General features: G+C 40.4%; 2 protein-coding genes across 3 annotated transcripts; one reads left to right on the top strand and one right to left on the bottom strand.

The window, feature by feature from the left end:
- Positions 1-781: 781 nt before the first annotated feature.
- LOC137712632 (receptor protein kinase TMK1-like) lies at positions 782-4,642 on the top strand. Its single transcript, XM_068451744.1, has 2 exons — positions 782-3,513; positions 3,875-4,642. The coding sequence occupies exons 1-2, from the start codon at positions 1,146-1,148 to the stop codon at positions 4,381-4,383; spliced, it is 2,877 nt and encodes a 958-aa protein (XP_068307845.1). The 5' UTR covers positions 782-1,145; the 3' UTR covers positions 4,384-4,642.
- Positions 4,643-7,352: 2,710 nt separating this feature from the next.
- Positions 7,353-11,194, bottom strand: LOC137712800 (mediator of RNA polymerase II transcription subunit 27). Of its 2 annotated transcripts, XM_068451963.1 has the most exons (8): positions 10,828-11,194; positions 10,562-10,727; positions 9,804-10,257; positions 9,043-9,102; positions 8,891-8,959; positions 8,745-8,788; positions 8,500-8,669; positions 7,353-7,788 (listed from the first exon to the last, which is right to left on the bottom strand). In XM_068451963.1, the coding sequence occupies exons 1-7, from the start codon at positions 11,114-11,116 to the stop codon at positions 8,516-8,518; spliced, it is 1,236 nt and encodes a 411-aa protein (XP_068308064.1). In that variant the 5' UTR covers positions 11,117-11,194; the 3' UTR covers positions 7,353-7,788; positions 8,500-8,515. The 2 variants fall into 2 exon arrangements, with proteins under 2 accessions (XP_068308064.1, XP_068308063.1); XM_068451962.1 differs by lacking the exon at positions 7,353-7,788 and having other exon boundaries at positions 8,229-8,669; positions 10,828-11,193.
- Between the last annotated feature and the right edge of the window lie 1,101 nt (positions 11,195-12,295).

Below are 12,295 nucleotides of genomic sequence, written 5' to 3'. Positions count from 1 at the left end.
AGGTTGGAGTAGATTCAACTTCTCATGACATGAATGTGAATTTAGGGTTTTATTTGCAGCGAGTTCAATATTTTGTTGTGGCAGATGTCATACCTAAGTTATTTTGGTCTAAATATAAGCTCTTGGTATTGAACTTGAGACATAAGCTAGTCGTATGCAATTAGGTAGTGAACTTACCACCAATAAAAACCAAAACTAAAATCTCACATTTACGATTGGAAAAGAACATTAAACCGTAGTACGAGTGGCTAAATGCATGCTCATATACTAAATGATATCAATCATCAATTATAAATGCGAAAATAACTTTTACACACTATTTTTCTCTTTTCACACGATTCTTGTTTATTTCAGCATCTTAAATTTCTTTAACTTATTTACTTTAAATGTAAAAATAAACATAAACGTGCATGAAAAGAAAAGTAGTGTGCGAACACCGCTTAAGCATTGAGCATATGTTTGAAGGACAATAACGCTCTTTGGCAGTTGGAAAAAGGAAAGTGTGGTGTACGTCAAACAGAAGTGGATTGTCTGTCCTTCTATTTCCATATTCTCTCTATGCCTTTTTGTTTGTGTGGTCACGGTTAAATCACGTCAACATTTTATATTTTTATTACTTTTTGTTTTATTATTTCTATAAAAAATTAATATAAAATATTAATGTGGCTTAACCGTGATCACACATTATAGGAGGGCAGAGTATGAAAATGAAGGGCATACAATCCACCTCTGCGTCAAACGTCCAGTATGGATGAGACATGCACAAACACAACAAGGAAACATTAATCCTAATTAAGACATGCATCCAACATTTCCAATCTTTCATAAAGATCCGCCTTTGGTGGTTGCAACTTGCTCTGAAAGCTTGTCTTGTTTTCGTTCGAAAAAGCAAAAAAAAGAAAACAAAGTTAAAGCTTAAACCTTTAGGGTTTTTAATTCCATTTTTAATCAATATTTTCCAATAACTACTCGCAGTTGGTCGTGGTCTTCAAGTAAAATCCGAATTCCTTCGCCTTTTTTGTCAATTGGGTTCCAAGATTTCACAAGGGCAGTCCAACAAAACCGCCATTGATGCTTGCATAAAGCTTCTTCTCCACAGCTTTCTGGGTTTTCTTCAATGCTACTTCTGAAGCTGCAGATCTGCCATGGAAGAACACCATAGTGCTGCAGCAAAGCTTGCTCTCTCACTCCTCCTCCTCCTTCTCTCACTTGCTTCACTTGCTCTGAGCGCTACAGACCCGAACGACCTAGCAATCCTCAACCAGCTGAGAAAAAACCTGCAAAATCCAGAGCTCCTGGAGTGGCCGGAAAATGGCGACGACCCATGTGGGGCCAGTTGGCCCCACGTCTTCTGCGCCGGTTCGAGAGTGTCCCAGATTCAAGTCCAGAACCTTGGCCTGAAGGGTCCTCTGCCCCAGAACTTGAACCAGCTCACTGAGCTCTCAAACATTGGCCTCCAGAGGAACCAGTTCAGTGGGCCCATCCCTTCCCTCAAAGGGCTGTCCAAGCTCCGGTTTGCTTACTTGGATTTCAACAACTTCACTTCGATTCCTGTCGACTTCTTCGAAGGCCTCGATTCTCTTGAGGTTTTGGCGTTGGACGGCAACACTTTGAATGCCACGACAGGCTGGAATTTCCCTCCTCAGCTGGGGAACTCGGCGCAGTTGCAGAATCTTAGTTGCATGAGTTGTAATTTGGCCGGTCCGTTGCCCGATTTTCTCGGGAACATGTCGTCCTTAACGGTTTTGCAACTGTCGGGCAACGGACTGTCCGGCGGCATCCCGCCGAGCTTTAAGGGCCTTAATTTGCAGATTCTTTGGTTGAACAACCCAATCGGCGACGGATTGAGTGGTCCGATTGATGTTCTGACCACAATGGTGCAGCTCAACAGCGTGTGGCTTCACGGGAACCAGTTTTCCGGCGTGATTCCGGACAGCATTGGTAATTTAACTTCTTTGAAAGATCTCAATCTTAATCAAAACCGATTTGTTGGTTTAGTTCCTGATGGTTTGGCTAATTTGGCACTTGATAGATTGATCTTGAACAATAATCATTTGATGGGTCCAATCCCGAAATTCAAAGCTCGCATTGCGAGTTTTGGTATGAATGCGTTTTGTCAATCTACTCCCGGGGTTCCTTGCGCCGCGGCGGTTATGGCACTCATTGAGTTCCTTGACGGGTTGAATTACCCTTCAACGCTTGTTTCTAAGTGGTCTGGTAATGATCCGTGCGGGTCGTGGTTGGGAGTGAGTTGTGGGAACAATGGGAAGGTGTCTGTTATAAATCTGCCCAAGTATAATCTGAATGGTACCTTGAGTCCTTCGGTTGCGAACTTAGAATCTCTTGTTCAAATTAGGCTTCAGAATAACAATTTGCAAGGTTTTGTTCCTGACAATTGGACTAGCTTGAAATCCTTGACTGAGTTGGATCTTAGTGGGAACAATATTTCCCCTCCATTGCCGAAATTCAGTAGCACTGTCAAAGTTTCCGTTGATGGGAATCTTTTGTTTAATGGTAATCCATCTGCGGCGGGTGCTGCACCAAAGGGTAGCCCGTCTTCATCGACAGCACCAAAGGGTAACCATTCCTCGTCGACAGGCTCAGGCTCTCGTGTCAATGGTACTTCTGAACCAAACCAACAAAAAGGATCGAAAAGGTCTAGCATTATTTTTATTGTAGCTCCGATTGCAAGTGTTGCTGCTATTGCTGTTTTGCTTGTACTTCCTTTATCTATGTACTGCTGTAAGAAGAGAAGAGACGCAATCCAGAATTCAAGTTCACTTGTAATTCACCCGAGAGATCCATCTGATCCGGATAATATGGTTAAGGTTGTTGTTGCCGATAATACCCAGGGAAGCGCTTCTACGGTTACAGGGAGCTCTGCCAGCAGAAACAGTAGTGGTAGAGCTGAGTCTCATGTCATTGAAGCTGGGAATCTCATCATATCAGTTCAAGTTCTTCGAAATGTGACAAAGAATTTCGCCCCAGAAAATGAGTTAGGCCGTGGTGGCTTTGGGGTGGTTTATAAGGGAGAATTGGATGACGGGACAAAAATAGCAGTGAAAAGAATGGAGGCTGGTGTGATTAGCAACAAAGCGTTGGATGAATTCCAGTCTGAAATTGCAGTTCTGTCAAAGGTTAGACACCGTCATTTGGTATCACTTTTGGGTTATTCCGTTGAAGGAAATGAGAGAATGCTCGTCTATGAATATATGCCTCAAGGGGCTCTGAGCAGGCATCTTTTCCATTGGAAGACCTTCGAATTAGAGCCCCTCTCTTGGAAGAGGAGGCTAAACATTGCCTTGGATGTTGCTAGGGGGATGGATTATCTTCACAATCTAGCTCACAAAAGCTTCATACACAGAGATCTTAAATCATCAAATATCTTACTTGGTGATGATTTTAAAGCAAAAGTTTCGGATTTTGGATTGGTGAAACTGGCTCCTGATGGTGAAAAATCTGTTGTGACCAGGCTTGCCGGGACTTTTGGTTACTTAGCACCAGAGTATGCTGGTAAGCTTTCTGAGACGTTTCCAACTTATATTACTGATTGATATTTCAAATACATATGATTTGTATGTTTCTTCCAATTCAAATAGTATAGCTGACACAACATGAGTTTAGCAGCATTACCCTCTACACAAAATGCTATCCTGATCATATATAAATTGAATTTAATGTATCTTCCGAAATATATGTTTCTTGGGAACAAATATTAGAGTTTGTGAATTATTATCAAACTATGACACAATTTGGTAGGAGTTAAAGGTTTAACTTCTTTATTCTGCAGTATATACTTCTTTAATTTCTGTTGTCTTCCTTTGATGCTTGTGATCAATCCTGCTAACTCCACCTCACTTGCTGATTGATTCAGTGACGGGAAAAATCACAACAAAAGTAGATGTCTTCAGTTTCGGGGTTGTGTTAATGGAGCTATTAACCGGAATGATGGCACTAGATGAGGATAGACCTGAAGAAAGCCAATACTTGGCTGCATGGTTCTGGCACATAAAATCGAATAAGGAGAAACTCATGGCTGCTATTGACCCAACTCTTGATAGAAAAGAAGAAACATTTGAGACCATCGCTATAATTGCAGAACTCGCTGGGCACTGCACTGCAAGGGAACCCAGCCAAAGACCGGATATGGGCCATGCCGTGAATGTATTGTCCCCACTTGTTGAAAAATGGAAACCTGTCGATGATGAGAATGAGGAGTATTCTGGGATTGATTATAGCCAGCCGCTTAACCAGATGGTAAAGGGTTGGCAGGACGCAGAAGGAAAGGACTCCGGTTATCTGAGCCTGGAAGACAGCAAGGGGAGTATACCGGCAAGGCCAACTGGCTTTGCAGAGTCTTTTACTTCCGCTGATGGTCGTTAAAGGAGGTACTTTTGTTCGCTTCATTTTCCTTTCTAGAGGTTGTTTTTCCATCCTCTGTTAGGTGTAGATAGTATGTTGTGTTATGATATCTGCTTGGGGATTAAATGTCAATATATATTTTGTGATGTTGGTTTTGAGTTGGAGATTTTGGTAGAGATCTCCGGTGTAAGCTATGATATATTCCTCTTTTAAGATTTTACGCGCTAATGCTGTAGATAGAGCGCAATTATGAACAAGAACTGGTTCCTTTTGCTCTTAATCTTTTACTTTAAATTCCGCATCTGAGTTTCATGAAAATGTTTGCATGGTTCTGAGTCTTGTGAAGACTTTTATGTCCAGAACTAGAACATACCCAAGTTGCAGATTGAAAGTAACAACATTTTTGTAACCGGAAATCTGAATGTTCCGGCGTTTTATTTGATTGTAAAGGCTGAAGTTAACCAATAGGTTTAGGGTTTGGTACTAGGGAGACCCCAAGCCAACAAGGTTCCCGTTTTGCGAGGGTCAGGGATAACGTCTATAGTACACAGCCTTATCCTTGCTTTGCAAAGATGTTGTTTCCACAACTTTAACCCGTGACCTTTCGGTCACAAGGGAGCAACCCTTCTATTGCGCCAAGGCTCGCAACTGCTATCTTGTGTAGGTTGGAGACTAAAGTTATATATGATTTGTGCCAGTTTAAAATTGATGAGAAGGGAGCTTCTTGGAAACCAATTTTAAATCTGGTTGATTCAGGATGGTAATCTCACCAAACAATTTAGTGTTGACATAGGAATAATTAGGAAGCCAGGAAGAAATAAAATATATTCACAAACGTCGCATTGCTTCACTTTAGGATAATATATGATTTGATCAGATCAAAGGGAAGTGATTACCGAACGTCATGTTTCTTCTCCTTTACACGCATGTTTATTTCAGGTATTTAGACTGAAAGTTAAAAGAAAACTAAGGGGGAAGAGTAACCGGAGCAGGCAAAAGAAAAAAAGAAAGTGTGCAGAAATCATTTTTGTTTGATCAAACTTCCTTCAACAGACAAGGTTAGGTTGGAGTAATTTGATAGCTGGTTGGCTACATTGAGTTTAAAGTCAGAAGCTGAGATGCGGTTGAAGATCTAATTCAACTGAGGGTGACATATAACCAATGAACCAAGATTAGTGTATTGAATTTGGTTCAATTAAGGCACTAAAAAATTAATGTCTAAACAGTCTTGTTACTGTAGTGGTGAATTATACTAGTGAATATGACATTTTCCCTTCAACCCACTGTGTTTTTTTGTTCCAACTCTCCTTTTTGCCTTAATAAAGCATAGAGTAGTTCTATTGCTTGTAGGAATATAACAATATCAAAAAAAAAAAAAAAAGGAACAAAACCTCATCAATCTTAAAATTAAAGGAACTTTAACGAAAAATTACATTTTCACACTAAAATGTCAATCTTGATACTATTTATTTTACACTTTATTTTATCCTTATCGTTAAAACTCAAAATTTCTAAGTTATTTTCATTAATTTTCCTTAAAATTAACTGTTTGGAATCAATGAAAGAACACACGGAGCCCACCACGCTGTTCATGCTTGTGGGCCCTAACTGGAATTACATATTTGGTCATGGGACTGTCAAGTGGGAACTTTAGGGGGTTCAATCAGTCCCTAAAATCGAGGAAGATGACAATGTCTCGTGGGCCCCTCTCTATAACGCGGAAAGCCATGACCAATCGAAAGAGCCAAAGGCGTGGTGGTGGCGGTGGTCAGCATTTTAGTGCTAGTAACACCAACCAACGCAAGTGAGTTCCCGACATGATTGCTGTTGCATGACACCGAATCACTCTTTCATTTTCCACAGGTGGCAGTGTCTTGTTGGTTTGGTCTTGTAAGTCGCTCACGCGTGTCTGAGATGTGTAGGCCATTGATGCATATGAATCCCACAATGCATCAACAACGTATAGTACTATTAAGTTTGGCACCACTAAGGAGAACCACGCAGGGAGAGCCTTTGGATTCGCTTCCTAGTGTTGCGATGTTCTTGTTTAGTTAAGTACCCACACATGCCGGTACACAATACATTTCAGAAAACACGGGCTATGCGGTATCGTTTATTAAGAGGATTGGCCTGGATATGGCTATTCACCATGTTGAAAGTATTTTGAAAAAAGAAATAGTTGACGACTTCCTCATTTTGCCCGGATTGAAGGTTACTCATGAAGAAAAGATATCCTATTAATCCCCACAATTGTCATCTATTTCTTCCTCCAAAATACCTTAAATAGTGTATAATCCTACCTAATCCAATCCCCTCGAACAAACAAGGCCTATAGCCGCATATAACCAAGTCACTCATGACAAGAAGTGTGGGTTATTGGTCTTGTTTAAGGATTCGTTTGAAAGTGTTTTTTTTTTTTTTGGTACATACATTTTTACACTAAAGGTAGGAAAAGTTCGGCTAAATCACACAATGAGCAACCTAATTTGATATCGAATTCGTCATCAACAAAATTCAAACCTAAAATCTCTCACTTCCAAGTGAAGAGGAATACCACCAGACCGTAATATTGAATGGCCGTATGAAAGTGATTTAAAACGATTGAAAGTGCTTTTGGTGAGTATTTAGGTTCTAAAAGCACTTGAAGTGCTTTTCCGAAATTCATTTGCATTTTTACTAAGGATTCCAAAAGCACTTCCATCAAAAATGTTTTCTGCCATTTTAAAAGCACTTCCAAACAAGCCCTAAAACAATACTTCCTAATCCCTAAGGAGGTGTACCAAACACGGCCACAAGTTCTAAACTTGTAACACCATAATATTTTGTAGTCGAATTAGCAAACTCTGAAAAAGCTTGCGAGATTCAAGGGAACAACACTTGTAAGTTGTAACTTCGTACATGTCAAAGAGAAAGTTCATTGGCAAGGCAATTGAGGATGCACATTGGCCCAATCCCTTTGTCCCCGTTACCCATTTTCGGACGTGACCTGCTTAACAACGTAAATATTTCAGTCTGCTCTCAATGTCCAACTACAATCACTTAACACCCGAGCGCGCTTCATGCAAGTATGCAACTATTGCACTCAAAATGATGATAGAACAGCATGTAGGTGACATCTACTCTTGCGAGTAAACGGTATACATCCTACAAGCCGAACAACGAATCCCACAACAGGTATATCGAATTTCCTTTTAACCAAACATGGAATTACGACGGTCCGCTGTAGCAAACTATAATTGTAAGTTTTTTTTCTCAAATGTCAACCACTCGGCCTTGTTCTAGAAGTGTGATCACATACATGAATGTCACGAATTCTGTCTAGGCACTGCTTGCATCTTTTTCTACAAATAAAATCTATTGGGCAACATCAGAGGGGCAATTTCCCATAGCACAACTGAGACTTATGCCGATTAAAGATAATAACACCTGAATCGGAGGAACACACATGCAAGTAAACTTCAACAAAAACACAATATTCGAAAAAAATAAGACAACCTATCATTTACTAGTACTACAGATACAAAACAATCAAACCATAACAAGGAAAAGGAAGAAAGGCAGCATTGGCAATTCAGTTAGAAAGAAAAGCGAGTACGACTTCTAACTAGTGATCAACATGTTTCTTATGATAATTTTCTTGATTAAGTAAACCGAAGACCAAGATAACGGCTGGTTCAACAGTATGAACCAAAAAAGAGAATAAGGCAGCCTCATGGTAAATTACATGATACGCAATCATATCATTAGTATTCAACAGAACACAAAACTGTCAGACCAGTCCATAGGTGCCAATACAGCTAACACATACAACTGATAAGACCATCATGAAGTATGAAATGGCTGTAGAATTTGCTAAGGCCAATTGATGATGGAGACAAGAAGAAAACTTTTGTTCATTTTATGCATTGTCACAAGACTAGAAAATAGATTATAGTGCAGATAATTTGATTATAACCATCTCCCTGAAATACTGAAAAAACATCATAAATGAAAAGTTCACGACCCAGTTTCAACACAGCGATCAAACAAATTAAGAAAAGACGTAAAATTCAACATTTGAGTGGGAGTTCTTTGAATGATGTGTTATAATTTCTTTATCTTGCCAATTCCATATCTGAGACAACAGACAGTTTTTACCTGTCAACAGTGGAGATCACAATTCCTCTGAGAAACAACCTACGTGGTAGGCCCCGGAAACATTCAAACTTGATGACACATTCGATGTGGTGAACTGCCGATAAGGACGATAAACTGGCGGTAACAGTTGAGCTGATTTCCGGTCCATTGCTAGCAGCCGTCCACACTTGCTGCATCAAAAATGTAACGTCAATAACTTTAAAGAAAGTAAAAGATTTCAGACATATAAAGTGAGAAGGTTGTACCTGCAAACTTTTGTAAAGAGAGTTTGATAGCTGCAGATCCAATGCTATAGAATGAACACAGAAAGTTAGAATTTAATGTGTATAAGCTGGTGCACGCATATAATTTAATAGATAGTTGGTTCACAGAGACATGCTAAAGATGGTACCAAAAGACAATGTAAAGCTGTCTCAGTTCGAACTCCAATGAAATACTGCAAAGCAGTAGCAGCATGTTCCTGAAAGAAGAAATGATACGCAATTTAATAGAAAGACCATTACTTGACTAAAATAAACTTGAATAGTTGATTAAAGCTTTTACCGTGATATGCTTATAGACATGATAAATTGAAACACCTCTTGCATGTATGTAGCTGCCTCCCTGTTATAGAATGAAAATGCAATCATGCTCCGTAATAATTGGAGGAAAAAAGAAGAGAAACACATTCCTATAGGATCCGAAAACCAGTGAAAATCTAAAGGCTTTGTAACAGAACAGAGGCTACCTCAACAAAGCATGAAACTGGAAAATGTGTTTTTAGGTTGAACAAGCAATGATTACAACAAATGATTTAAGTTCATCAAGCCAGAGTTTATGATATACCATCTTCTTTTGAACACGAATGCAAGTATCAGTTCTACTAAAGCATGTCGTAAAGTTCAATCGTACGGTATGGATCAGTTTCAAATATAGGAAAAGTACAAAAATGCTCAGCGCAATTTTTTTTCTTTTCTTTTGGGGGGATTGAAAATCTAAAAGCTTTGTAACAGAACACAGGATACATGACACGTTTTAACATAGCATGAAACTGGGATATATATGTTTGAGGTTGAACAACAAATGATTTAAGTTCATCAAAACCAGAGTCTATGATATATCGTCAATTGAACACAAATGTAATTATAAGCTACTTCAGGATGTTCAACCGCACGGTTGGTTACAGCCTGACAGATCCACTGTACAATTGGATAGTACTACAAACTCTAATATCATACAACCTAAGTAGCATCTGGAGCTAGTTTATCATAGGATGACTATGTAATTTGATCAACTGAAATATGCATGGTGGTAACCAAGATCACCTCATCTGGAGAAAAAAATGCCACTGCATCTGGGTCAATAGAACCAGCAGGATGCAATGAAACTACAGCTCTGAAGGTAGAAGGAAACAGCAACTCAATGACAGCAACCTTATCTGGATCAACATCAGGCGGACCTGATCGTAACTTACTTGAACTATGATAACCATGATCCTTTAATGTTTCACTGGAACTCTCATTTTCTGGCAGTGAAGATGCTCGTTTCAACCAATCCAATCGTTCATAAATGGAAACTTTCAAATTAGGAACCTTTTCCATACGCAGTAAAACCTCTGATAGCGTTTTGCAATCTAAACCATCTTCTTGATTATGTGCTGCGGGTGCTTGGGAAATGCGTTGCTTCTTCGAAGCTGATTCATTACACTGATCATTTGATGCATCATCAAGGTGAGGAAAAAATCGCCTTTTCTGATCAGTGAATGCCTTGAGAGCTAGCCTAAAACATTGAATAACAGAATTCAAGAAATGGCTTCAAAGGTCAACACAACAAAATACACAAGCACTAAATATAATCCTCAATAAACCAGATTCGAAACCTGCTATGAAATTATGAAACTTGTATTGGTTCCATGTTTTTTACAGTGAAAATTATTCAAAATCTATACTTTTCGGGAACAGAAGCTTCCATATGCTTTTGAATTTAAAAAAAAAAATCGTTCAATCATGAATTTTCGAGTAAAGGAAATAGAGAGGCAATGCTAACAAGCAGGAAGACCAATCCTATGAAACTCGAAACCAACCTGGTCCTGTCAACTGCAGAAGCACCAGCTTGGCCGGCGAGCTGCCGCTTCCAAGCATACGCAACCACAGCGCCATCCGGACAAACCAACGGCATGTGTAATCCCCAAGAATTGCTCCGCGATCGCAGAGACTCGTTCAAAACTCCAGATTCTTCCAGCTGTCTTCCTAACAAAAAATTAGCGCCAAATCCCTAAAAATTCGAGGATTTTTCAATGCGAGATAGCAAATTGTGAATTAAACCCTAGAGAGAGGGAGGAGGAGGTACCGACGGAGCGGAGGTCGAGGAGGTGTTGGCGCATGGAGGCGTCCTCGTTGAGGAACAACTGGAGAGGCTTGGAGCTCTGGTGCGGCTGAGCGGCCACGAACAGGGCTTCGAGGAGGCGGTCGGCGCCAATCCTAATGTCCGCGATGAGGCGGCTGGCTTGAGAAAGCCGCTCCATCGCCTGCGCCACCTGTTTTGGCGGCGCCTCCGCCGTGGTGGACCCCGCAAAGGAAGGCTGCGGCGGCGTGGAGTTCTGCGTCGTTGCTTGCGGTTGTTGCTGCTGCTGCTGCATCGTCGTCTATGGTTACTAGAAGACTAGAAGGTAAAAAATGAGATCGGATGAGTTCGCTTGCGATAAAAACCGAAACGGGATCCTTCTTGTTAAAACAAAAGCCGAACCGGTTCTTTAAATAAAAACCGATAAGGTAAAACCGAATTTGGACCGGTTGTTTTATCGTTTGGTATGCAGACGGGACGGGACGGGACAGGACGGAACGGAACGGAGCGGGAGTAAAGATGCCCTCGGATGGAAACAAGGAGGAAGAAGAAGGAGACGGAGAGGTTATAATTTTGTGTTCCACGGATGTGGAACGTGTCGTTCCAGGGGGGTGAGGTAGAACGAAAATTCACCCAAAACTCGTCCCGTGGAACAGCTCGTTCCACCCGTTTTAGGCGTACCAAACGTGGGATGGAACGCCTTGTCCCACTCTGTTCCGTCCCGTCCCACGTACCAAACGGTACCTAAAGGCTTGAAACAGAAACCGAACCTATTGTTTAAGCTCAAGAGCAATGCTAACGCCCTTCTCTCAAAAGTCAGACTCCCGTGAACTCTTTTACATCTTATTATTTAACTTAAATTTCGTATTTGTATTATGTTAAAAGGATGAGATAGAGTTCATAAAAATCTAATTTTGAAAGAATCCACAAAAGCCTGTTTGTTTTATGCTTAACATTGAAATTGAACATGTTGTTTAAGCTCAAGAAGATTGCTAATGGTCTTCCTCAGAAGTCGAACTCTCTATCATCTTACTGTTTAACATCAAATTTTATACCAATATTATAAAATATTATGTCAAAATGATGAGACGGCAGAGAATTCATAAAACATTTAATTGTAGGAGAGTCTAGAAAATGGTTTTTTTTTTTTTAAAAGCTTAAAACCAAAACCGAACCGGTTGTTTAAAGCTCAAAACTGAAACCAATCCGGTCTTAAGCTTAAAGCCGAAATCAACTTGTACTTTAACAACAAAACCGATTGCCGGTAAACCAAAAACCGAAAGCGTTTACGGGGAGGGACCGAAAGCGAACATTGTGAAGGGAAAAACCAAAACAGACGGGACAGGACGGAACGGAATGGGACGGGACGGAACGGGACAGGACGGAACGGAACGGATCGGGAGCAAAGATGCCCTCGGATGGAAACAAGGAGGAAGAAGAAGGAGACGGAGAGGTTATAATTTTGTGTTCCACG

The sequence above is a fragment of the Pyrus communis genome, chromosome 13 (genome assembly GCF_963583255.1).
Source record: "Pyrus communis chromosome 13, drPyrComm1.1, whole genome shotgun sequence".
Taxonomy (NCBI): domain Eukaryota; kingdom Viridiplantae; phylum Streptophyta; class Magnoliopsida; order Rosales; family Rosaceae; genus Pyrus; species Pyrus communis.
This window is presented reverse-complemented; position numbering and strand designations above follow the sequence as displayed.

Coding starts and splice junctions, on each gene's coding strand:
- LOC137712632 (XM_068451744.1), top strand. CDS start 1,146: ATGGAAGAACACCATAGTGCTGCAGCAAAGCTTGCTCTCTCACTCCTC. Junction 3,514..3,874: donor CTTAGCACCAGAGTATGCTG/GTAAGCTTTCTG, acceptor TGATTGATTCAG/TGACGGGAAAAATCACAACA.
- LOC137712800 (XM_068451963.1), bottom strand. CDS start 11,116: ATGCAGCAGCAGCAGCAACAACCGCAAGCAACGACGCAGAACTCCACG. Junction 10,728..10,827: donor CCTCGACCTCCGCTCCGTCG/GTACCTCCTCCT, acceptor ATTTTTTGTTAG/GAAGACAGCTGGAAGAATCT. Junction 8,670..8,744: donor CTCTTTACAAAAGTTTGCAG/GTACAACCTTCT, acceptor TTTTTGATGCAG/CAAGTGTGGACGGCTGCTAG.